Source organism: Leptodactylus fuscus, chromosome 2, assembly GCF_031893055.1.
Source record: "Leptodactylus fuscus isolate aLepFus1 chromosome 2, aLepFus1.hap2, whole genome shotgun sequence".
In the NCBI taxonomy this organism is placed as follows: domain Eukaryota; kingdom Metazoa; phylum Chordata; class Amphibia; order Anura; family Leptodactylidae; genus Leptodactylus; species Leptodactylus fuscus.
Genome location: NC_134266.1, coordinates 47,468,058 through 47,493,672, shown reverse-complemented (window position 1 = coordinate 47,493,672; position 25,615 = coordinate 47,468,058). Strand labels below are relative to the sequence as shown.

The following is a 25,615-nucleotide window of genomic DNA, read 5'->3' as shown; positions in this document are numbered from 1 at the left end:
AAAGATGAGATGAATGATTTATTGCAATGGTTAGAGGTATTCTGCCCGTGACCCCAGGGTCTCCGTCACATTGTGTCAGTGCTACTGTGGTGAGCTGTCCTGGGTGTGCTCGCACACAGCACTAGCTCAGGGTTCAGCTGTCTCTTTCTCATGTTTCAGAGCTGGTTCCTGAATCAGAGCTGCATTCCCTTCCTCTCTCTGCCTCATTCACTGCTGCAATGTGAGCAGACAGAATGGGGCAGGTTGCATGGAAAGGCTTGTTCCTGTCACTCTTTGACTATAAGACTGAAAAATATGTCATTGCCAAGAACAAAAAGGTGGGGATTTTATTCCGAATACTTCAGCTCTCCATTCTGGCTTATCTAGTGGGGTAAGAACTCATCTCTTTTTACTGCATGGCTATGCTAAGTGCTATATACTGCATGTAAGCTATTTAGTATTTGCTGACTGTACCGTATATGTCAAAGCAGAGCTGAGTTTGTAATTTGGCATTTTTCTATGTGATATCACAATGTATAGTTATATATAGGACTGCTGGTGAACTGACTTCACTACCTAAACTCAAGTGACTTATATTAGATATTCTCCTCTGCTACAATGTAAAGTATATGATGTCTGCAAGCTAGCTATAATGTAATATTAATAGGGTCCAAAAATAATCTAGCTTCCTGTATCTGTAGAAAAATATTCCTAGAATATACAAGGTACCGCAAATGTATATCCATATGTGTAAAGTTTTTCCAACAAAATTTTGTACGCTCAGATTTTTTATTTCTGTACATAAAGCATCAATATGAAATACAGGGAACCTCAGGAGATGCTGCACAGATAGAACGGGCTTGTGATCTGATTCAGTATTTATATAGTCAGTTATTAAGGATATATTATCACGTGGAAATGGTAATTGACAAGCTATGCCGCAACAATTGGACACTGCCAATAATATAATATACTTGATAGATATAGGAGACATCAATACATTTACTGTATGTACTAAAGAGGACCGGTCACCTCTCCTGACTCCTGGCAGGTCTGTATATACTTGTATTGTCCATAACATAACAATTTTGGAGCTTCTTAGATTTCTGCAAATTCCTCTACTATTCCTCCTGCAAATGACTAAATAAAACTGAGGAATGGGTGTTGTGTTTTATGTTATCAACAGGCCATGTCACTATATACTTTGATATCATCCATTCATTTATTACCAAAAGGAAGGTTAACACCCACTTGTCAATTTATTCATACATTTTTAGGAGGAATAACACAGGAGCATCACAATGCAGATCCTAAAAAAAAGAAAGCCCCAAATTGTATTTTCATAGGGAATACAATTATTTTTATCAAAACTGATGTGTCCTAGTTAAAATAACCAGCGTGCTCTCATTCACTGACTACAACACCACCACCCTCCCTCGAGGAGTTAGGAGTTGTTTCATCTACTTGTGAGTGTACAGAACTAACCTGTTAGGTAAGGATGTCAGAGAAAGCAGCGGAAAAGCTGCAGGCTGAAAATAGGAGAAATATTCCAAATTGTTTATAGAATGATGCATGTATGTTTTACATTGTGGAATGAGGAATTTCAGTAATGTAATGATCACGGTTGCAGGGGGTGCGACCGGGCCTGGCAGGGATATTATGGCGGTTGAGGAAAGCGTGGTTCCCCAACTGCAATACATACTGTTATTGGAAAGGGGCCCTGGCATATCGCCAGGTCCCTTTCCAATAGATGGAAGCCCAGGGGAGGTGACTGAAAACAATAAATACATATACTCACCTCTCCTGGGCTCAGTGTTCTCTCCAGTGCTCTTCTGTCATGTTACTACAGCCACGCTGAGGCCTGTGATTAGGCCCCAGTAGTCACATGGGGCACGACGGCATAATGACATCAGTGCACCCCACATGACCGCTGAGGTCCATTCATAGGCCTCAGCAGTGATGTCTGAAGCAGGATGAAGACGCTGAAGACAGCAGGATGGAGTGAGGATGCCCAGGAAAGGTGAGACAAGGTGAGTATAAGGGTAAGTTCACATGGAGATAGATCTTTGGTCAGGATTTTGAGGCCATATCCGCCTCAAAATCCTGACCAAAAAGACGGATCCCATTGAAATCAATGGGAGACGCTCAGGAGTTTATCCGGGAGCTGTTTCTTCCGGCTCCCAGAAAAAAGAAGCGAGGTGCTCATTCTTCAGGCCGTTTTTGGCCTGAAGACACTCCCTCTTCCCAACTAGGCCCATTCATTGGGCCTAATCCGGAGCGGAGTGCTCGGCTGGATGTCGATGCAGTGCACCGGCTTTCAGCCACGGCTATCCGCCTCAGGTTCCGATCCAATAAACCCCGTGCGAACTTACCCTTAGTGTTTGTTATTTTTAATTACTTTCCCTGGGCCTCTGATACTCTGGGGTCTGAGGAGTTAAGAACTGGTGTAGATTTCCATTATAACTAATGACGGAAAATTGTCATGAATTGTAATGAAAATGTTAGACAGAGGCGTATTGGGATAAATAAATTGCTAAATACTGGCGTAGAGAGATTGTTCAGTTCCCCCCAGTGTATGGAGCTAAATGGAAAATGGCACCTGGGTTATGTGGGCACTGATCATGGGCACTACCCCCAGGTCTTTGCTGTATTATACAGCAGCTATGGTGGCTGCTGAACTCCTGAACGAAAGCAATATTTAAAGAACTTACAACTGCTGTTCTATTATGGAGGAAGCTGGGAAATGGAGAAAAAGAATCTTTCACCACCTTCACTAAATCAGCACTTTTCATATTTTAATAGACGTCCCTCCAGTGATTCCAGTACAGATGGATTTTTTTTTTTCTCAAGCTGTCACCTCTCCTTGTTAGTTTTGTTGTCGGATTTGTTAACTAGACTTTCTAATGTCAAGTGGGTGGTGTCAGGCAGGAGCAGACAAGGGGGCGTGATTCTGAGTTCTGATAATGTCAAGGGAGTCAAACTCCCTTGCTTGCTCCTGCCTGACACCATCCATTTGACATTACCGAGTCTTGTTAGCATATTCGGCACCACAACTAACTGCACTGGTCCTCTTTAATGTATGTTAGTAAGAAGTATTGAATATATGGAAGAAACTATGTTAGGCTTGTTTTGCAGTCTGTTCTTTTCAAGACAAATAGCACTACACAAAATTATGTCTTTCACTTGAGTAGCGCCTGCATGTTCCACAGTACTTTACAGACATTGTCAGTCACGGCCCCATATGGGGCTCACAATCTACATTCCCGATTAGTGTGTTGTCCTTGGTCAGAATCAATCTTTTGACTCCAGCGCTGTAAGGCAACAGTGCTAACCACAACGTTCCACAGAATAGTTATAGGAACCAAAGGCTTAACTTGAAGCTCCTGGGCCCTATTGCAATATTTGTAATGCAAACCTTATACCTACCATTTAGAATAGTGGTATATCTTACATGGCAGAGGGACCACTCCGGGCCTAGGGCCCAGGAGCAACCGCCACTGTATCCCCAATAGGAACATTGCAACAGACCTGTTTTTGCAAAAAAAAAACAACAATGTATATCTTGTAATATGGTAACAGCACTTGCGCAGGTCTCTAATTGTTGTACAGTAAGTGGAGGAGACCTTCTTTCCAAAAATTTTGTGATGGGCCACGATTATGAGTAATTTGAAATGATGAAAAACTCTTCAACGTGTTATATGTAAAAATAACCTGTTCTAGAAAGCTAGCTCTCCATGTTGTGCTTGAGTGCTACATGTAGGTTACAATAGTAGTCATACAGCTCCACCCTAACATTAGCATCGGAAGGTTGGAAAAACAAACACTGGATGTAGGTATATACTTGCATATGTACTGAGCACTTCATGCTAAAATCCATAGATCAAAAAAAATATTCATGAGGTCCTCCTGTGTCACCAACCAGTGCTGTCCTGACATATCGTGTCCTCTGCGTGAATTATATATTCCAGTGAGTCGGCACTTACTGCTCCAAATCCATCACTGGCCTCCACTAGTCATCCTATATGACAGTAGACTTGTATTGGTAGCCAAAGCAATGCTAAATTCACACTAGTGTTTGAGTCTCTGTTGTTCACAGGGACCCGAAAGAAGGAAAGAAGGAAAGTCTGTCCACTTAAAATGCAGTTTCCCGCAGTGTTTTTCACAGAAGGTTTGCAGCGGTTTCCTCTGCAGACTTTCTACTTCCATTACTACAATAGCGTTTCCGTATAATTGACATGTTGCAATTTCCAAAAATGCAATGGTTTTGGAAATCGCAGCATTTCCACTGTACGTATTTTTCCGCAATGTGTGGATGGGATTCTCTAAAATCCCATCCACTTTGCTGTGACTGTAAAACGCTGCAGTTCTAGCAAATCCCATCCACACTTTGTAGAAAAATATGTGCAGCTGAGATTTCCAAAACCGTTGTGTTTTTGAAAATCGCAGCATGTCAATTATACCTATAGAAACACCAGAAGTTTACCTATGGGTCTGCTCACACGACGGAAACGTTTTCCGCTGTGTGAACTCTCTGCGCGGCTAGCCGCAATGGGATGTCGATGGAGTGCACCGGCATCCGGTTGCGGCATCCTGCTCCTGATTAGGCCCAAATGAATGGACTGAGTCTCGCGCTGCGGACGCCGCGTCTGTCTCAGCCGTGGAGTCTGCGGGAAGATAGGGCATACTGCTTCCTTTTCCCGCTAGCAGAAAAAAATTGCTAGTAGGAAAAAGAAGGGAGTAACTTTCATTGAAAAGAATGGGAGCCTTTTTACAGGCGGATTTTGAGGCAGATTCCGTGTGAAAATCCGCCTGCAAAAAACTCTGTGTGAACCAGCCCTATAGATATAATTGAAGCAGAAAGTCTGCAGAGGAAAACTTGTGAGATCTCTTTCTGTGCTATGCTTCACCTTTTCTCACGCTGTAATGCTGCTCTCGCCACTTTCACTTTTTGTCGAGAAAAGGGGTTGTGGCCTAAATGTAGATCCTTTTGACACTGTATTTACGACTTGCGCCTGTTTTAAAAAGACTCAAATGCACTCCAATCCATGGGCGGCTTAAAAGAGCTCGTCAGGTTAGAATAGATTATAAAGGGACAAGTGCACTTTTTTGCGCTTTTTTGACCAAAAAGGTGCAAAGTGCACATAACACTAAGGGCGAGCTCACACGGCGTTAACGCGCGCGCATTCTGGCACATATACAGGTGTCAGAATGTGAGCACTCAAAACAGATCCCTTTCATTTCAATGTAACGTTATGGGTGTATAACGCCCGTAACGATACATTGAAATGAATGGGATCTGTTTTGAGCGCTCACATTCTGACACCTGTATACGTGCCAAAATGCGCACGCGTTAACTCCGTGTGAACTTGCCCTAACTAACATGTGCACAGCATTTAACAAGGAGGAGCGCCAACATCTTAAATAAACACGACAGTAAAACTAGTCTAAAAAAAGAAAAGTATGACCAGAAAAGGGGTAGATGACAAATAACCCCCATGTGTACATTTGTATAGAGGTTGTGCTTGGTATCGCAACTTAGTCCAGTCACTTGCATGGGATTGAGCTGTGAACAGGCCATGTGACTGATTAATGTGACATTACATGACATACAGCTGAGTCATTGGTGTCTTGAGTGTTGGACCCTGCTGATCTTCAATTGAGGACTTATCCTTTGGATAGAACATCAGTTAATAAATCCCCAGAAATCCCCTATCTTAGAACGTCTTAGAAAATCCCTTTAAGAATTCCATTTGTGTACACTGCCTTCTATCTCTTCTGTTACATTCACTTCCATGTGACTTTCCTATGCAGTTGCTGGTGGTGTCCGGTATATTTATATCATTGTGTCAAGCATAGGACAGGAAGGTCAAAGGACAGAACAGGGGTATAATAATACTACGGATAAGATTGCTGAATGGAGCTATCACTTGCATTACTTCCACAGATGCAATACCATAGCCCCTCGTACTAATGATTAATTCAGTAAGGCGTTGGCTTTGACAGTCAGGTTAGGTCATTTGTGGGATTAGCTGGAGTCCTGTAACAGATTAATTGGATAAGTGGACTTGGATTTCTGACAGAGCGGTGACTCTAACTAGTGGTTTGGGAAATCCTTTACAGAGGAAGTGCCAAGATGAAAGGTGACCAAGATGTGATGATGATTCCGTAGTATTTATTTAACAACGTATGTTCAGATTTATTACTATTTGATATGGGATTCACAATTTTATGTAAGACGCCACATAACGGGAAAAACCTCAGCAGCAATGCATTGCGTTTTTTTCCACAGCGCCTTTCACAGAAAATGTGCAGAGGTTTCCTCTGAGGACTTTCTGCTTCCATTATACCTATAGGGAAACCACTGGCGTTTCCGTAGGTATAATTGACATGTTGCCATAACGGCTTTGGAAATCGCAGCGTTTCCGCTGCGTGTATTTTTCTGCAAAGTTTGGATGGGATTCTTTAGAAGGGACTGTGAAACACTGTGGACTTATATATTTATGGCCTTTTCCCTGTGTCCATTGCCTCATGTTCATCAGTCACATAGTGCACCAGCAGCTCAGTCCCATTTAAGTGAAGAGGGCTGAGCTGCAACACCACTTTCAACCACTATGCAGTGTATAGCACTGTGCTTGGTATTTAGTGAAGAGATCACTCTCACCAGAATGCTGTGGCCTCTTCAACCAACTGCTGATAGGGGTTCTTGCGGTAGGACCCCCCCACTGATCACACATTGGTGACTTATTCTAATCATAGGTCATCAATATACAAGTCCTGGAAAAACCCTTTAATCTACTTTGTATCGCTCTATTTAGCTTCTTCAGGAATATGTCATGTACAAGTACATCACATGTACGCAATGGATGTGCAACACCAGAAGGGGTTGTGCCAAGTTATAAGGATATGACTAGAGATGAGCGAGTAGTACTCGATTGAGTAGGTACCACTCGCTATTCGAATGTAAAAGTTCGATGCAGAACCAGCATTGATTGGCCGAATGCTATACAGTCGGCCAATCAACGCTGGTTCTTCTCCTACCTTTAGAAGTCTTCTCCGTGCAGCTTCCCCGCGGCGTCTTCCGGCTCTTCATTCACTCTGCCAGGCATCAGGCCTGGGCAGAGCCGACTGCGCATGTCCGCCTGTAGTGCGGGCAAGCGCAGTCGGCTCTGCCCAGGCCCGATGCCTGGCAGAGTGAATTCAGAGCCAGAAGATGCCGTGGGGACCCTGCAAGGAGAAGACTGCTCGGAGGATCCAGCCCGACCCTCACTCGTGGACTTGGTGAGTATAATTTGATCGAATGTTGCCTACCCCTGAAACGAGCATTTTCCCCCCATAGACTATAATAGGGTTCGATATTCGATTCGAGTAGTCGAATATTGAGGAGCTACTCGAAACGAATATAGAATATCGAACATTTTACTGTTCGCTCATCTCTAGTTATGACGTTATTCCCTATAAATGATGAGTGGGGGTTCAGCACTGAGACTCTCATCAGTCCCAAGAACGGGACTAAATTTCCCCTGTCCTGATGGAGCGACAGGCTGAGTATGCCCCAGAGTGGGAGTACAGCTCGGCTATCTCTGGCACTCTCATTAAGAATGAACAGAGTTATAACGAATTTCTAATAGTAATGTGAACCCCCCTTAATATACCTATTACACCCATCAGAGGACGATGCCACAGGGGCCATTAAAATATTACATATAGCGAATACTGTCCAAAAAGAAATCACAATGCTAAAATAGCTGTTGTCTAGTCACTACTGCTCTCCAAAATATAAATGTATTCAATTATTTTGTTGAGCGACAGTAAGAAGAGATCTTTAAAACGGTGAAGAATTCCAAATTTTACTTTATGACTTAATCCATGTTTTAAAACAGTTTTGCTTTTTAAAGACGAACTGATGAGACGTGGCCTGGTTAGTAGTGAGCGCTAATATGCACAATACGCCCATGTTCACATGCCGCTCATCTTATATGCTAGTCTTTTTATATATTCCAAATACAAAACTTTTACAAAACTTGTAATCTTTTCCATATACTAAGCAATTCTTTGTACTGACATCGCTTTATAACTCCAGTATACCATAGATAGTTTCCCTTTTTACGTTACATGATACACTGACGCTGGAGGTAAAAAAAGAAAGGACATATTTAGTAAACTATGCACCAAGTTTTTACACCTTGAAGAAATGAGTGAAGAAGTGCCAGACCGGAAATACCCAACAAAATGATAGACAGGGAAGTTAAAACCAGTGCCACACAGCTATAGCCGCAGATAGTCCCCAGCCTGCCTTGACTTACACATCTAAGGGTTGATTTGCATCTGTGTTGGTATTCCGTTCGGAGGAGTCCACATGGGACCCCCCCCCAACGGAATACCAGATGCATTTGCAAGCGCTGTGCAGTAAAAAGCATATGGATCCCCATAAACTATAATGGGGTTCGTGTGCTTGCTGCCAGATCTCCACAGGGAACATATGGAGAGGAAAGTATTTCACAATCTACTTTCCTCTCTGCATGTTCATTGCGGGGATCACGCTGCAAGCACACGGACCCTATTATAGTCTATGGGGTCCATGTGCTTTTACTGCACAGCACTAGCAAATGCGTTCGGTAGTCCGTTCGGGGGTCCCCATGCAGATTCCCTGAACGGATTACCAAACGCAGATGTGAACAAGGGGTCAGTATGTAAAATACCAATTCATTTCAGTTGTATCTCTTTACTGGCTATGGGGTAACAGCAAAACATGGCCAGTGATAAAATACATATACAGCTGAAATTTCTTTTGTCCGTCAAATACTAACATGAATATGCTCATTCACACTCATTGTTTTAAGACAGCCATGTGATGGCCATTAACAGAAAAAAAAAAAAAAAAAAACATATGTTACATGGCTGTTTCCACTATAAGGTTAAGTTCAGACAGAGTTTTTTGGTCAGGATATTGAGGCCGTATCCGCCTCAAAATCCTGACCAAAAAGACAGTTCCCATTGAAATCAATGGGAGCCACTCAGGTCTTTTTTTCCGGGAGCCTTTTTTTTCTGGCTCCCAGAAAAAGAAGTGAGGTGCTCATTCTTCAGGCCTTTCGCCTCGTGATTCGGCCTGAAGACACTCCTTCCACCAGACTAGGCCCATTTATTGGGCCTAATCCGGAGCGGAGTGTCTAGCTGGATGCTGCTGCAGTGCACCGGCTTTCAGTCGCGGCTACCCGGTTTTTGGTATGGAACCTGAGGCGGCCTCCACCTCAGCTTCCGGACCAAAAACCCTGTATGAACTTACCCTTAGGGTACTATTATCTATGCGGGGGGGAGACTACTCTCCATGTTGCCAACACCACCCCTCAGACCCTATGTGATAAAATGAAAGCCAGGAGGCTGAGCAACGACCTCCTGACTGCCTTTCCCTATTACAAATAGGGAGCCTATCTATTGTAGTACATTGCACCGGAGATCAGCAGATCCAAGTTTCAAATCTCCTTGTGTGACAGGAACAAAAGTTTTAAAAAAAAAAAAAAAAGTTTAAAAAATTTAAAATAAAATGAAAAAGTAAATAAATAATTAAAAGTAAAACAAACAAACATCCTTTAAATTTAATACACATAAAATGTAAGCAAAATAAACTAAACAAACATGTTAGGTATCCCTAAGTCCCCACTATCCATAAAATAGTATTATTTGTCCCATATGTAAAAAGAAACATATACCGCAATGCACAAATTAGTATATATTGGTCACCTTTCTTCTCTGCAAAAATGTGAAAAGTGATCAAAAATTCATACATACCAAACACTGGTGCCAATAATAACTTCAACTTGCCCCTAAAAAAAGAGCCCTGATATATCGCTGTCAACTACACAGTCCAACAGGTAGTGTCCGCTCCTAGTGTCCGCTCAAAATCTGGCACGGACATTAGCAGCGGACACTAGCTGTGTCCGTGACACCTGTCATTTATTTATTTTCTGTCCGCTTGAGAAGTCGGACATCTTTACATGCGGACAGTGAAGGAAGGGCACGGAGTGCAAAAGAACGCACCCGATGCCCATTTAAATAAATGACAGGTGTCACGGACACAGCTAGTGTCCGCTCCTAATGTCCGTGCCAGATTTTGAGCGGACACTAGGAGCAGACACTACCTGTCGGACACCGACGGTAGTGTGAACGCCCCCCAAGTTAAAAGGATCCTATTAGAGATGAGCGAGTACTGTTCGGATCAGCCGATCGGAACAGCACGCACGCATTAAAATGAATGGATGCACCTGATACTTCTGCTTTGACGCCGGCCACTTAACCCCCCGTGTGCCAGCTACGTCCATTCATTTCAATGCGTGCGTGCTGTACGGATCGGCTGATCCGAACAGTACTCGCTCATCTCTAGATCCTATCATACAAACCCTTTTTTTTCTAGCTTACATGTCAGAATAGTCTTAAGAAAGGCTATTCTTCTCCTACCTTTCATTGTCTTCTCCTACCTTTCATTGGAATCCCGATTCTTGTTGGTATGCAAATGAGTTCTCTCGCAGCACTGGGGGCGTCCTCAATGCTGTGAGAGAACTCTCTCCAGCGCCGCCTCCATATTTGTCAGCAGCGTCCTCTTCATCCTCTTCTTCCGGCAGTGGCTTGTAACTTCTAGGTCTCAGGCCTTGGGCAGAGCAGACTTTGCATGCCCACAGGCCACGAGAAAATGGCCACTTGCACAGTATTGCACAGTATTTTTCTAACTAACACGTCGGAATAGCCTTAAGAAAGGATCCCTTTAATGTCAGAAAATGGTGACCCTAGGAAAACCGTTTTATTAGTACACACGGTAAAACATAATAAAACCATGGTATTATCATAATTGTAACTCCCTCCATACATAGTCATTTTTAAGGCAAATCAATGCGGTAGAAACCAAATATATGATAAAACTGTGTGTGTGTGTGTGTGTGGGGGGGGGGGGGGTTCACATGGACCCTGCCAAAAGGTTAATAAAAGCTAATCATAACATTCCCCTAAACATAAAATAAAAAAATTAAAAAAAAAATTGTATTTTAGAAGGCAGGGAATAAAAATATAAAAAAAGTCATGAGTAGTAATATACAAACTACCCTGCGTCATCAAAGGGTTAAAAGCTGAAAACATTCCAGAACATAGAATTCTCAACGACTATTGGAAGAGTAACCAAAATGTTGATAGGGGGACAGAAAATTATAAATCCATAAGGATCCTGTATGCATTGTATAGTCTCCAGACTAGACTCCTTATTCTCCAAATAGGGCACATAACATATAGGACAGACATTTTGTTACATTATATATTCTGAAGATTCTCTTGGCTTTACGTCTTCCATGGCGCCGATTTATTATTAAATGTTGGCATTGTTTTCGACCACCTTATCTTACTATATCCAGCAGTAATGCTATGCACTTTTAGTACACAAGTAAGAATTGTATTATTTCTGGTCACAATATATCGAACGAGTTCATAAAACGTGGAAACGTTGTCCATGAAAAAGATAAAGATTTCCAACAGTCTCGGTATCCAAAATCCATTAAGGGAGGTGATTTAAACATGCTGGCCTGCTAGATATTTCTAAAAATAGAGAAGATTTCTGGTCATTCTCTAGAGATCATTTACATTTACAGACGCTATTAACAACCTTTCCAAAAAGTTCAAAGTGAGAGCGTGTTCTGCATAGTCTATATGCCAGCCAGCTGTACCAATACTGCGTATTCAATGCAGTGAATTCTGCTTTATTACAGGACAGAATTCATAGACCACAAGGTACTTGGAGAATTTTTCCAAGATGATGCTCAGTACTAGTTGGAATATCAGAAAAAATACTATCTAGTGTAATGTAGTGTAAGGGTTAAACATGACACCATATGTCCAACCTACAGTACTATGGAAATAATTTAGGCACAAGTGGAAAAATTGCTGCAAAGTAACAAATAGAAGTGTTAAAAGGTTATTGTTGTCAACTAATAAAATGAAGGGAATGAAGAAAAGAGAAATCTAAATCCCATCAATATTTGGTGTGACCTTGACCCTTTGCCTTCCATCAGTTCTTCTCAGTACTTGCAGACAGTTTTTGAAGGAACTCGGCAGGGAGGATGTTCCCGCCGTCTTGGAGAACTAAAACCAGATCTTCTGTGGATATAGGCTTGTTCCAATCCTTCTATCTCTTTATGTAATCCCAGACAGACTGGATGATGTTGAGATGGGGGGTGACCATATAATCACTTCCAGTAGGACCGTTTTAATACATTGGTGGGCCCAGTGCAAGTTTTCATCAGTGGCCCCCCATCTACACCACCTAGAAATACCTGACCTGCACAAATTCTAATGCCCCTCGATGGCCCCCTCATAGTATAATTCCCCTTAGTGGCTAATGCCTCACTAATAGCACCATAGTGCCCCTCATAATGTCCCCTTCCAGGTTGCCCCCACATTTTCATGTCTCCCTCACAGATTCATATACCCCACCACTCTGGTTGCCATACATTGTCATGTCTGCATCGGGTGGCCCCTACAGTGTCATGTCCCCCAAGGTTGCCCCACAGTATCATGTCCCCCCCACAGTATGTCCCCCCTGGTGTCATGTCCCCTTCAGGTTGCCCCCACAGTATCATGTCCCTTTGAGGTTGCCCCACAGTATGTCCCCCCAACCTCCCCAGATTGCTTCCACAGTTTCCTCCACTATATATTATCAAAGAAAAATCAAACCTTATTACTCACTTTTACCCGTTACCCCATTCACTCTTGTCTTTAGTCTCGGAGTCTTCAAGGAGCAACATGTGCAATGTAAGTGACGTCATACATTGCACCTCCTGCTCCCAGGACACCAGGAGCAAAGAAAGCAGGTGGTGAAGCAGAGAGCGGAGCAGGAGCGGCACAAGCAATGGTTTGTGCCCTGTATAGTGGCCAGGGACCGGCACTGCAGCCCAGACATAGGCATCATAAGTGGCCCTGAACAGGTCGGCCCCACTGATCAGATACTTATGGTCTATCCTTAGGAATAAAAATTCCTGGAAACCCCTTTAATCATTGGTAAGACAACCCATTCAGTCAATCACTTATTGAGATGGTAGCCAGTAATTGAGTAAGCAGCCATATTCTGGTGGCAGATCCAAGCAGTAAAACAATCCCTTTAAAGGAATTATCCCATTTGAGCAAACACTTGTCCTCTGTGAGAGCAGGATCATGTTTTATGACCTCCATATGATCAAATAGGGTTTATAAGTAGAGTTGTTTAGTTGTCATGGCCCCTAAAGACCGAAAATCCTATATGTCCTACCAAAAACTTAATTGGATCCCATCAGAAGAAAGCAGGATTTTTTGTTCCTAAAGACTTCTCATAGAAGTATGTTCTGAGCTACAGTTCTGACTTAGACGCATCTATTAAATGAAGCCTTATTATTCCAGCTTATAATGTGACGTTTTATTGACTTCTACAGCATAGTAAATATGATAGCATCTATTCCATTGATACCAACTTGGAAGAAGAAACTAAAATAACATGACAACCCCCCCAGATACTGTGTGAAGCGGAATTAATACATTCCCACATACAAGTGTGAACGCGACCTCAGTCATGTTTATGGTTTCATGCAAATACATTGTTTCCGTTCATCACTTGTGACAAAGTGACAACTGACAATTGATCCAGACTTCCTGTTTCCTATTATTGTGCACGACCCACGTCAGTCCATAAAGCCTGCTGCAGTGATTAAGTGAATGGTCTTGGGAAGACTGCAGATCCTTAATTTATTTCTTATGACTGCCAAGATGATATTTAATTATGACACCGTTTGGGGTTTTACCAAGCAATATATTACAAAGTATTCATATTTCTAATTGTGTAACAATATTGCACTGAGCTTATGATCATTTTGGCATTGTTAGCCTTTATGCTGCCAGAGGTGGACGGCCCTGAAATAAAGGATAGAGCCTACAGAAAGTGACTCATCTCCTGTTATCTCTTCAAGGTTCCTGATCTCATATAAAGGAAGGACAGTATCCAATCTATACATTAGTATCATATATTAAAGGGGGTTTTCGGGCAAATATATATATATATATATATATTTTAAAAAGGTGTTGTTAGTGCTATCAATGGGCCAATAAGTGCACCCAAATACCTTTAGCAGTGTTTTTGTTAGGGAATTGCTAGGACAGCAATTCCCCAGTAACTGTTTGAACCCTGGGATGGGACACAAGAGACAGTGAGCCCTAAGCTGAAGCCCCCAACTGACCCTTCCTTTTGCCAGGCCCTATCCTACGTAATAGGCGGCAACCACGAAGACAGTCCCTTCCTGGATATGTGAGACACAAAACGCAGACAAGACGGACAAGAACAAAGAGAGGTCAGCTAGCCAAGGGTCAGTAAACAGTCCAGCGATGCAGGGCCAAATCGAAGTAAAAAAAATTGTCAGTAGGGAAGCCAGAGGTCAAGGATAGGAATGCAAACAGAAATAGTGACAGTAAGGAGCAAGTACACACAAGTCAGGCTTTCAATCACACGAATTAACACGTCAAGAACAGAGGCAAACTAGGGCAGAAGACGGGTGTGGTGCAAATACAATCACAGAACTAGAGCCGTGTTCACACAGTGCGACCAAAAACTTTAAGCCAAGAACCAAACTGCACACGCCTCCTGCGCCGCAGCACGCGAGCAGAGGGTGGCGCAGAGACCCGAACAGGCAGAGATGTTACAGTTTTGAGTGATTTCTGTCTTTTTTTTGTCTGGGAGCTCCTGGTATTCTCTGCATTTGTTTCCATGCGTAGCTTTCTGCTGTCTTAGCCTACATCTACCATGATGCATTGCAGTTCACTCAGATCCCCTCTCTCACTACCTCCCTCACAACCCCCCCTCCCATTTCCCTAACTAGCCGGTGGACTACTAGCCAACATCTAGCTACCTAGTTCAATCCCCCAACCCCCTCCCCACCTCATCATACTTACCTGTCTTCTAAACCTGGAAATGACTTTGGGATGCCGCTGTCCGCTCTTCCACTTCACCTGGAATCCGTAACTGGCGCCTGCACAATACAACGCCGACAGAAGCCACACACGCGCAATAGAACGCTAATTCTTTTTGCTTCTGCCAGCATACTATTGCGTATGCACCGGCTTCGGCTCCTTATGAAGGAAGCGATGACCAGCAGAAGAAGTAGAAGTGAGAATTGATGAGTATGAAAGGGACAGGGGGGAAGGGAGGGTGAGGAGTACTGGTGGCTTCCCGTTTCCGGAAATGCCAAAATGGAATGTCATCAATGAATCAGAAAATGTGCCTGGGGCTGTCACATAACTGCCCCAGGTATATGGGTAAATATACATTTTTTTAAAGGGAGTAAATTAGAAGTTAGGAAGTGGGAGGGGGTTTAGCTTAGAGGTAAAGATTTGATTTATTCCGGAAAACTCCTTTAATAGAGATGAGCGAGTACAGTTCGGATCAGCCGATCCGAACAGCACGCTCGCATAGAAATGAATGGACATAGCCGGCACGCGGGGGGTTAAGCGGCCGGCCGCCGTCAAAGCGGAAGTACCAGGTGCATCCATTCATTTCTATGGAGCGTGCTGTTCGGATTGGCTGATCTGAACAGTACTCGCTCATCTCTATCCTTTAACAAATAGTATTCCATCTATACATTAATATACAGTAATATATTAATACAGTACATAGAGCCTCACTTATCAACACTGATTTTTCCATGTTGGCCTTAATAATCCCTAATCTGATACAGATTGCGCCTAATATATGACAAGGTGCTGGCCTCTCTATAAATTGGCCGCTTCCTCCATGGTCCTTGGGACTACACAGAAATCTACGCCAACTCCTTGCTGGCATAGATTTCTGGCATCATTTACACCAAAAAAAACTAGTGGGGCCATATAACTTTCATGTGAGGGCCTAAATCTTAAAAAGTCTCGATTTTTTTTGTAAAAATTCTGACATGCCAAAATGCAACTTTTTTCATGGCTTATATCCCAGTCTTCTTGTGCCCAAGCTATAATCAAGCCACAGTATTCAACCTATACACTAATAAACCAGAAGGGTAAAATGACCCCATCATTGTGCTGCTCGATTTATCTGATATTAAATTATCATGAAAAATGGAAAATGTGCAAAATTCTATTTTTTTCTGTGGTTTCCAATGTTTCGGAAAACACATGAAAGCATTTATCAGTTAGATGTTGTGGTTTTGATAAAATCTGTGAAGCCGTTACTAAAGGGATGTGTAGAGTTGTTTAGTTAGAGACATCTTTCTGCAGATTACTGGCTCATATGACATTGTTACTAAGCAAGCCAGGTTTTGTAGATTTTGTAAAATAAATACGGTAAATCCTGTTATTTTTCCGAAAATGTAGAATTTGGTTTGATCCCAAAAAACCCCAAATGATGTAATTTTTGGCAGTCATTTTATTCTATAAGGAACAATTGGAAAAGAATTGCAAAAGCAAAGTGATTAGCTGCCATTAGAGATGAGGAGAGTACTGTTCGGATCAGCCGATCCGAACAGCATGCTCCATAGAAATGAATGGATGCACCTGGTACTTCCGCTTTGACGTCGGCCGGCCACTTAACCCCCCGCGTGCCGGCTACGTCCATTCATTTCTATGCGAGCGTGCTGTTCGGATCGGCTGATCCGAACAGTACTCGCTCATCTCTAGTTGCCTTCACTTCTGCGTCATTTTCTGCACGAGCCTAGTAAAAATCCTACAGAGAATAAAAGGGTTAATCTGCTGATATAGTTCATCTTCAGTAGTAAACGGACTGAGAGGTGGAGTTTCTCCAGGAGCTTAATGGGTTTTGTCTAACTGTAGACAGGGCACAGCATGGTGGCTTCTACTGCAGCCAATTGTCTTACAGCCATATACAGAACCAGCGGCATACGCTAGGTTCACACTAGCGTTCGGGTCTCCGTTCTCAGCTTTCCGTCTTCTGCATGCAGAAGATGGAAAGCTGTCAGAGCGGCTCCGGCCAGGAGCGGCGGTGAGCGTTTTATGCTTTCCACCGTGAAACCGTTTTCTTTAAATTGGACACAGAGTACTGCATGTCCGACTCTGTGTCCGATTTTAAAAAACCGGTTTCTCAGCGGAGAGCATAAAACGCTCACTGCCGCTCACGGCCGGACATCTTTCATACCCATTCAAATGAATGAGTATGAAAGAGTCCTGCAGGTTTCCATCTCCTGCCTCTGTTTTGTGCAGGAAACGGTAACCTGCACCGGATGCAGATGTGAACAAGCCCATACAGAGGAATTTTCTAAGGAGGCATGGAGTTTGAATAAGAGTTGGGGCTTACTGGCACCGTGGGTAAGCTGGTTCTTAATCCCCAGCACCAGGTCTATACTAGCGTTCATCACCTGACTGGGACATCAGTAAAGAGGAAGCAGAGGAGGAATCAGATTACCAGCTGCAACATTGAGCTCCACCGCCTATTCAAACTTCATGGAGTGGCAGTTTACTCTTCCTGATCCTTACCTTACCTGATCCTTACCTTATCCTATCCTATCCTATCTTTATCCTTACCCTACCGCAGTTGGGACATTGATGAGTAGGACCATTAGGACCATCCAGTCTCTCCTGCAGATTCTTTTTTTTTTTTTTTTTTTTTTTTTTTTTCTTTTTATAGAAAACTATTTATCAAACTGCTCAGGATCATCTGCTCTATATTATGCTGCCTTCAGTTTAGTCACCATATTCAATGTGACAGGTTCCCTTTCAAGATTTTCAGTGTCCAAGTGGTAATACACTCAAGTTTTTGTCATGAATTGCTGATCTAGACATTTCTTGAATTGAGCAGGTTTAACCAGTTTGTACAAAGGAGGGGTTACATTACCTAAATAGTGTATTCACCGGATGGAGGAAAGGCCTTATTACTGTGATGTATGACTCCATGATGGTGTATTACTCATATGTTTTATGTATATTTAATCTCAAACAGTCATTCCTGGTAATATAGGATAGTCAGGTAATCATAACGCCTGTACAACATACTACTGTATATACTCAATACCTTCATAGTGTATATACCCTGGAAATATATAGTATGTTTCTCTAGTTCTTACTTCTAATCAGTGGTGAGGATCAGTGAAGATTGAACCTTTTTTTAGGTAAATCTATGACATAGACTTGTTATAATTATCAGGTAAACTGGAATATTTCACATGATTTTTCTTATTTTTTTTTTACATTACGTTTTTCCCATACTGAGACACCATCGTGTGCATTAGCCTTGTATCATGACCAAGTAGCTTGTTAATGGACATAAAAAAAAAACTTCAATTTTTTGCACAATTTTTTTTATTGATTGTCAGAATTGGATTCAGAAAGGAATTTTTTTTCCCCTGACATGGGACAACTGGCGTCAGCCTCTTGTGAGTTTTTTTTTTTTAATCCTTCCTATGGATCAATAACTTAGACATATAGGTTGGACTTGATGGATCTGTGTCCTCATCTAACCTCATCTCCTGTTACTATAGTTTTTAGCATCTAGCTGTAATATGACTGTGGTTCTTATTATTTAACTGTTACATTACTGTGGTTCTCAGGGTTTAGCTATGACATCACCATACACTACCGTTCAAAAGTTTGGGGTCACTCAGACAATTTTATGTTTTCCATGAAAACTCACACTTGTATTTATCAAATGCATTGCAAAATGAATAGAAAATATAGTCAAGACATTGACAAGGTTAGAAATAATGATTTTTTAAAAAAATAATAAATTTCTCCTTCAGAGAATGCTCCATTTGCAGCAATTCCAGACTTGCAGACCTTTGGTATTCTAGCTGTGCTGAGGTAATTTGGAGGAATTTCCCCCCATGCTTCCAGAAGCCCCTCACAAGTTGGATTGGCTCGATGGGCACTTTTTGCGTACCATACGGTCAAGCTGCTCCCACAACAGCTCAATGGGGTTGAGATCTGGTGACTGAACTGGCCACTCCATTACAGATACAATACCAGCTGCCGCTTCTTCCCTAAATAGTTCTTGTATAATTTGGAGGTGGCTTTGGGTCATTGTCCTGCTGTAGGGTGAAATTGCCTCCAATCAAGCGCTGTCCACAGGGTATGGCATGGCGTTGCAAAATGGAGTGATAGCCTTCCTTATTCAAAATCCCTTTTACCTTGTACAAACCTCCCACTTTACCAGCACCAAAGCAACCCCAGACCATCACATTACCTCCACCATGCTTGACAGATGGCGTCATGGGGTATTCAAGCATCTTTTCAGTTGATCTGCATCTCACAAATGTTCTTCTGCGTGATCCAAACACCTCAAACTTCGATTCGTCTGTTCATAACACTTTTTCCCAATCTTCCTCTGTCCAATGTCTGTGTTCTTTTGTCCATATTAATCTTTTTCTTTTTATTATATAGTCTCAGATATGGCTTTTTCTTTGCCACTCTTCCCTTAAGGCCAACATCCCGGAGTCACCTCTTCACTGTAGACATTGACAATGGCGTTTTGCGGATACTATTTAATGAAGCTGCCAGTTGAGGACCTGTGAGGCATAGATTTCTCAAACTACAGACTCTAATGTACTTGTCTTGTTGCTCAGTTGTGCAGCGGGGCCTCTCACTTCTCTTTCTACTCTGGTTAGGGCCTATTTGTGCTGTCCTATGAAGGGAGTAGTACACACCGTTGTAGGAAATCTTCAGTTTCTTGGCAATTTCTCACATGGAATAGCCTTCATTTCTAAGAACAAGAATAGACAGTCGAGTTTCACATGAACATTCTCTTTTTCTGGCCAATTTGAGAGTTTAATCGAACCGACAAATGTAATGCTCCAGATTCTCAACTAGCTCAAAGGAAGGTCAGTTTTATAGCTTCTCTAACCAGCAAAACTGTTCTCAGCTGTGCTAACATACTTACACAAGGGTTTTCTAAACATCCATTAGCCTTCTTACACAGTTAGCAAACACAATGTACCATTAGAATACTGGAGTGATGGTTGCTGGAAATGGGCCTCTATACACCTATGTATATATTAAAAACCAGATGTTTGCAGCTAGAATAGTCATTTACCATATTAACAATGTATAGAGTGTATTTCTGATTCATTTAATGTTATCTTTATTGAAAAAACTCTGCTTTTCTTTCAAAAATAAGGACATTTCTAAGTGACCTAAACTTTTGAACGGTAGTGTAGTTCTTAGTTTTTAACCATGACATCACTGTGTTTTTTCCCCCTATTATGTGACATCTATACGAGCAGTATTTCTCGACTGTGACATCACTATACTGTGGCATGCACTAATTTTTGCCTTGACATCATAGTGTCCCCTAAATGCTGTCCTGCCCCCCCATCCAGCTATAGAATGGATACAGATGTGTCGCACTATACTCTGCTGTTTCCTAGTCAAGGCTCAATCATGTATTCTTCTTTGATCGGACAGGTGGGTGTTTGTGGTTAAAAAAGGTTATCAAGATATAGACACATCCATACAAAGCTCTGTCATAACAAAGTTAAAAGGAGTCGCCTATACAAACACCACTGAACTTGGGCCAAGACTATGGGACGTGGTGGATTATGTCATACCTCCTCAGGTTGGTGTAATTTTTATTCTATAAAGTATGCAAATTAAAAAACCCAAAACACATTTTTTTATTTCCTTTTTCAGGGTGAGAATGTGTTTTTTGTAGTAACCAATTTAATCGTCACTCCTAATCAGAGACAAGAAAAATGTCGTGAGGTAAGAAAAATAAAACTGGAATAGGTAACTAAATGTCAACTTCCATAATCTGCATGTACCAGTGAAAAGTGATATCTAGAAGTTTGTGTGTATATGTTGAACAGTTTGGATGGCACATGTATGGATTACATGGTCCGTGTGCCACCCGGGCTCCCACAAGCCCATTATTCAGGGGTTAATCAGATCACATTCTACCTGTGTTACTTCCAGAGATATCATCAGCTGGAAACAGAGTTGGGATTGGGAGTAGCTGCAGCTACATATAAATATACCAATCCCAACTGTGCTTTCAGTTGATGATATTTATGGTAAGTATACAGGTATCAAATTAAACCAAAACTACCATTCTAATTTTTATACTACCCAAGATAAAAGTGTTTTGAAGTAACCCTCTCCCCAACCTAAATGCTGAGGATTGACCATTGGGAACCCAATGGGAGACAAAAATGGGGCTCCCTACTGTTAATAAGAATGGAGCACCCAAGCTCAAATTCCCATTTCCGAAACCTATCCCCTATCCTTCAGAAAGAGTGATAACACACCTTTGATGAAAACCAGAGATGTTTATGAGATGTTTCTTCTGGGACCTGCCTGTATACCATATATTTCAAATATGTATTTGAAACTCCAAGCTGGATACAATTTCCAGTAAGCTTTTAAGCTGACAAATATCTTATAGTTCAGTCCTAGTTTCATGCCATGAAATTCTTCATATTCCCAAAGAGAAATTTTGATATATAATATAACATCTACTATACCCGGCCAAATAGAAACGATATGTTCAGCTGAATGCCAGGCACTGACAAATAATGTTTCAACCATTTCCCCATGCTTTTAAGAGATGAAATTTTACATACAGTCCTATGAAAAAGTTTGGGCACCCCTATTAATCTTAATCATTTTTTGTTCTAAATATTTTGGTGTTTGCAACAGCCATTTCAGTTTGATATATCTAATAACTGATGGACACAGTAATATTTCAGGATTGAAATGAGGTTTATTGTACTAACAGAAAATGTGCAATATGCATTAAACCAAAATTTGACCGGTGCAAAAGTATGGGCACCCTTATCATTTTATTGATTTGAATTCCCCTAACTACTTTTTACTGACTTACTGAAGCACAAAATTGGTTTTGTAACCTCAGTGAGCTTTGAACTTCATAGCCAGATGTATCCAATCATAAGAAAAGGTATTTAAGGTGGCCAATTGCAAGTTGATCTCCTATTTGAATCTCCTCTGAAGAGTGGCATCATGGGCTACTCAAAACAACTCTCAAATGATCTGAAAACAAAGATTGTTCAACATAGTTGTTCAGGGGAAGGATACAAAAAGTTGTCTCAGAGATTTAACCTGTCAGTTTCCACTGTGAGGAACATAGTAAGGAAATGGAAGACCACAGGGACAGTTCTTGTTAAGCCCAGAAGTGGCAGGCCAAGAAAAATATCAGAAAGGCAGAGAAGAAGAATGGTGAGAACAGTCAAGGACAATCCACAGACCACCTCCAAAGAGCTGCAGCATCATCTTGCTGCAGATGGTGTCACTGTGCATCGGTCAACTATACAGCGCACTTTGCACAAATAGAAGCTGTATGGGAGAGTGATGAGAAAGAAGCCGTTTCTGCACGTACACCACAAATAGAGTTGCCTGAGGTATGAAAAAGCACATTTGGACAAGGCAGCTTCATTTTGGAAACAAAAATTGAGTTGTTTGGTTATAAAAAAAGGCGTTATGCATGGCGTCCAAAAAGAAACAGCATTCCAAGAAAAACACATGCTACCCACTGTAAAATTTGGTGGAGGTTCCATCATGCTTTGGGGCTGTGTGGCCAATGCCGGCATCGGGAATCTTGTTAAAGTTGAGAGTCGCATGGATTCCACTCAGTATCAGCAGATTCTTGAGAATAATGTTCAAGAATCAGTGACGAAGTTGAAGTTACGCCGGGGATGGATATTTCAGCAAGACAATGATCCAAAACACCGCTCCAAATCCTCAGGCATTCATGCAGAGGAACAATTACAATGTTCTGGAATGGCCATCCCAGTCCCCAGACCTGAATATCATTGAACATCTGTGGGATGATTTGAAGCGGGCTGTCCATGCTCGGCGACCATCTAACTTAACTGAACTTGAATTGTTTGTCCAAAATACCTTTATCCAGGATCCAGGAACTGATTAAAAGCTACAGGAAGCGACTAGAGGCTGTTATCTTTGCAAAAGGAGGATCTACTAAATATTAATGTCACTTTTCTGTTGAGGTGCCCATACTTTTGCACCGGTCAAATTTTGGTTTAATGCATATTGCACATTTTCTGTTAGTACAATAAACCTCATTTCAATCCTGAAATATTACTGTGTCCATCAGTTATTAGATATATCAAACTGAAATGGCTGTTATAAACACCAAAATATTTAGAACTAAAAATGATTAAGATTAATAGGGGTGCCCAAACTTTTTCATAGGACTGTATGTAAAGCATACCTCACTCCTTAGCTGAAAAACATTATCCTTATAGATGATGGACACAGATGTGACACTTACAGCTGAGGAAGTTATGGTGCACTACATGTATATATCGTAAAAGCCTAAAATTGGAATACCACTTGAATTGCCATATGTTCGGTAGCATCTGTGTAGTAGATATAGAAAGGGCTAAAATGAGCCCCAGTTATGTTGTTAGGCTTTGCTACATAGGTTTTTGCTTACCCTTCCATGCAGCTTCCATGACTCTTGGCTCAATTCCACAGCTCCATGTTTTCCAACAATGTAGTTTTCCTGGAATGGGGGATCCTGCACAGTAAGAGGTAAGGGACCAACTAGGGCTAGACCTCCCCTCTCCAGCACCCCATAGCAGGTGCAATGGCCATTTCTGTGATCGGTACACCCATGGCTAATTATTCTGATTGTGTATTACTTTGATTCAGCATGCAAACAAAATTCATCATGGTATGCACATATGTAACTACACATGTATCAGTCACAATCTGGACTACTAGTATTACAAGTGGCACTCATAGGGTAGGTAATAGTAAAGGGAGTCTATCATCACCAAAATCACTTCTATGCTTTTGTAGGGGGTTGGTTAGCAACATTGTGAGAATATCTTTATTTTGCATTATTGCTGCCAAGAATCTGACTGCAAATGAGCTGTTTGGTGAATCCGGGACATGGCTGCATCCACCAGAGTAACCTTGGTCACCGCAAATTGAAACCTGTCAAAATTTATGTCAGGGGATGTCACTGGATGGGGCCATAGGCCACAGCTTGTTGTTTAACCTTATATAAATTAGGTTTATTAGTATTAGCGCTGAGAAACATAACTGTACTATAACTCAATATCTAACGTGAACGAGACCAAAAAACAGCACCAATAGAATTTTGTACTATCTGTTGTGATTATCAGATGCCATGTCACAACAGTATTCTCCCCAAGAAGGTTTACTTCTAAACCAGGATATCTTCATGTGTCCTAACCTGACAAATGGTACAGAGCTGCTGCGACTTCATCTCAAAAATATCCATAAAAATATATTTTTCTATTTTTTCCTGCAGAGTTTTGGAATCCCTGATGCAGTGTGCACCAAGAACAGCGACTGCCCAGAGGGTGAACCAGTCATCGCTGGCAATGGTATCACGTCATCACATTTACTAATGTACTGGCAGCGTCTCTTGTTCATTGCACAAATTACTTTACCAAGAGTAGAAGAGCCATAAATACTTAGAGGAGATTGTCTTCATTAATTGAACAGAAAAGCAGATAATGTGACAAAATAAAGTACAAGAGAAGAGAAGCCATCCAGAAATCCCATCGCCGAACCATTTAGTGTGAATATAACTCAGACCAGCAGGAAAGTGGAGAATTTAGGGAAATATTTACCAAATGGATCAACCTATAAAATCATAAAATAATCGTCCCGACTTTTAAACTTTATTTTTATGACTTGTTTTATGATATATCTCTAATAAATAATATTTTATTCTGCACCTGATACATGAAATATAAATTCAGAAGCCATGCTAGGATATAATTTGTCTTCTGCTCAGCTATTACCACCATGGACGTATAGAGCTATAGAGGGTGCAGAGGTAGTAGTCATTACCAGGCCCTCTGCCATATAAAATATACCACTGCTCTAAATAGTACAAGGTCGGCAGAGGCCCCATTTTTGAGGGCTAAGGAGCTTTAAGTTATGACTCTGATTAACACTAGAGTTGGGCGAAACTCCTAAGATCCATTTTGTTTCGGGTGGCACAGGTCCCTGATTTGTTTTGGGTCAAACAAGTTTGGATAGATCCAATAGCAAAATTATTGTACTCTTTGGTCTCTTCAAACCCTAGAGTATAACAGGTGGGGCCTGCCATTTATACTCTCCTTCCCTCACCACTTTTGGGCTTCCCTCCGGCATCCAGCATCTCCACCTCCTAGATGACGTCTGGTGTTCTCCTGTGATGTCACACACCCAGGATCACTGCTGAGGTCTGTGATTGGGCCTCAGTGGTGACATGAGCAGGCCAAGTGCTATGACATCATGATGCTTGGTGTGCCGATGTGACCACTCATAGGCCTCAGCAGTGATCCTGCTGTATGACATCACCAAGGAGAGCACCAGACATCACCTAGGAGGCAGAGAGAGAATTCTTGATGCCACCAGGAGGCCAGAAGTGGTGAGGTAGGGTGAGTATAAATGTTTTTTATTTTTTTCACCTCTGAAGAGACACCAGAGTATAATAATTTCACTTCCAGTTCTATTTTCACTATCCCAAACTATCTGGGATATTTGGGTCAATTATCACATATTTACCTACAACATAAAAATGCAGAATTTATAAATTTATTTTAAAAAAATTTAATTTGCAAATTCTATTTTAGGAATTTTTGCTGTAGACCTATTATCAAGTGTTAGGGGGCGTTCACACTACCGTCGGTGTCCGACATGTAGTGTCCGCTCC

General features: G+C 41.7%; 1 protein-coding gene across 6 annotated transcripts in view; it reads left to right on the top strand.

Annotated features, from left to right (window-relative positions):
* Nucleotides 1-217: 217 nt before the first annotated feature.
* Nucleotides 218-25,615, top strand: part of P2RX5 (purinergic receptor P2X 5) — a 43,250-nt gene continuing 17,852 nt past the window's right edge. For 2 of the 6 annotated variants that reach the window (XM_075263773.1, XM_075263775.1), the window contains exons 1-4: nucleotides 218-370; nucleotides 20,368-20,518; nucleotides 20,593-20,664; nucleotides 24,218-24,293. In XM_075263773.1, the coding sequence (XP_075119874.1) occupies nucleotides 234-370; nucleotides 20,368-20,518; nucleotides 20,593-20,664; nucleotides 24,218-24,293 (436 nt within the window). In that variant the 5' untranslated portion in view covers nucleotides 218-233. Of the gene's footprint in view, nucleotides 371-20,299; nucleotides 20,519-20,592; nucleotides 20,665-24,217; nucleotides 24,294-25,615 lie in introns of those variants that run through there. The other 4 variants (XM_075263774.1, XM_075263778.1, XM_075263776.1 and 1 more) reach the window with 3 other exon arrangements.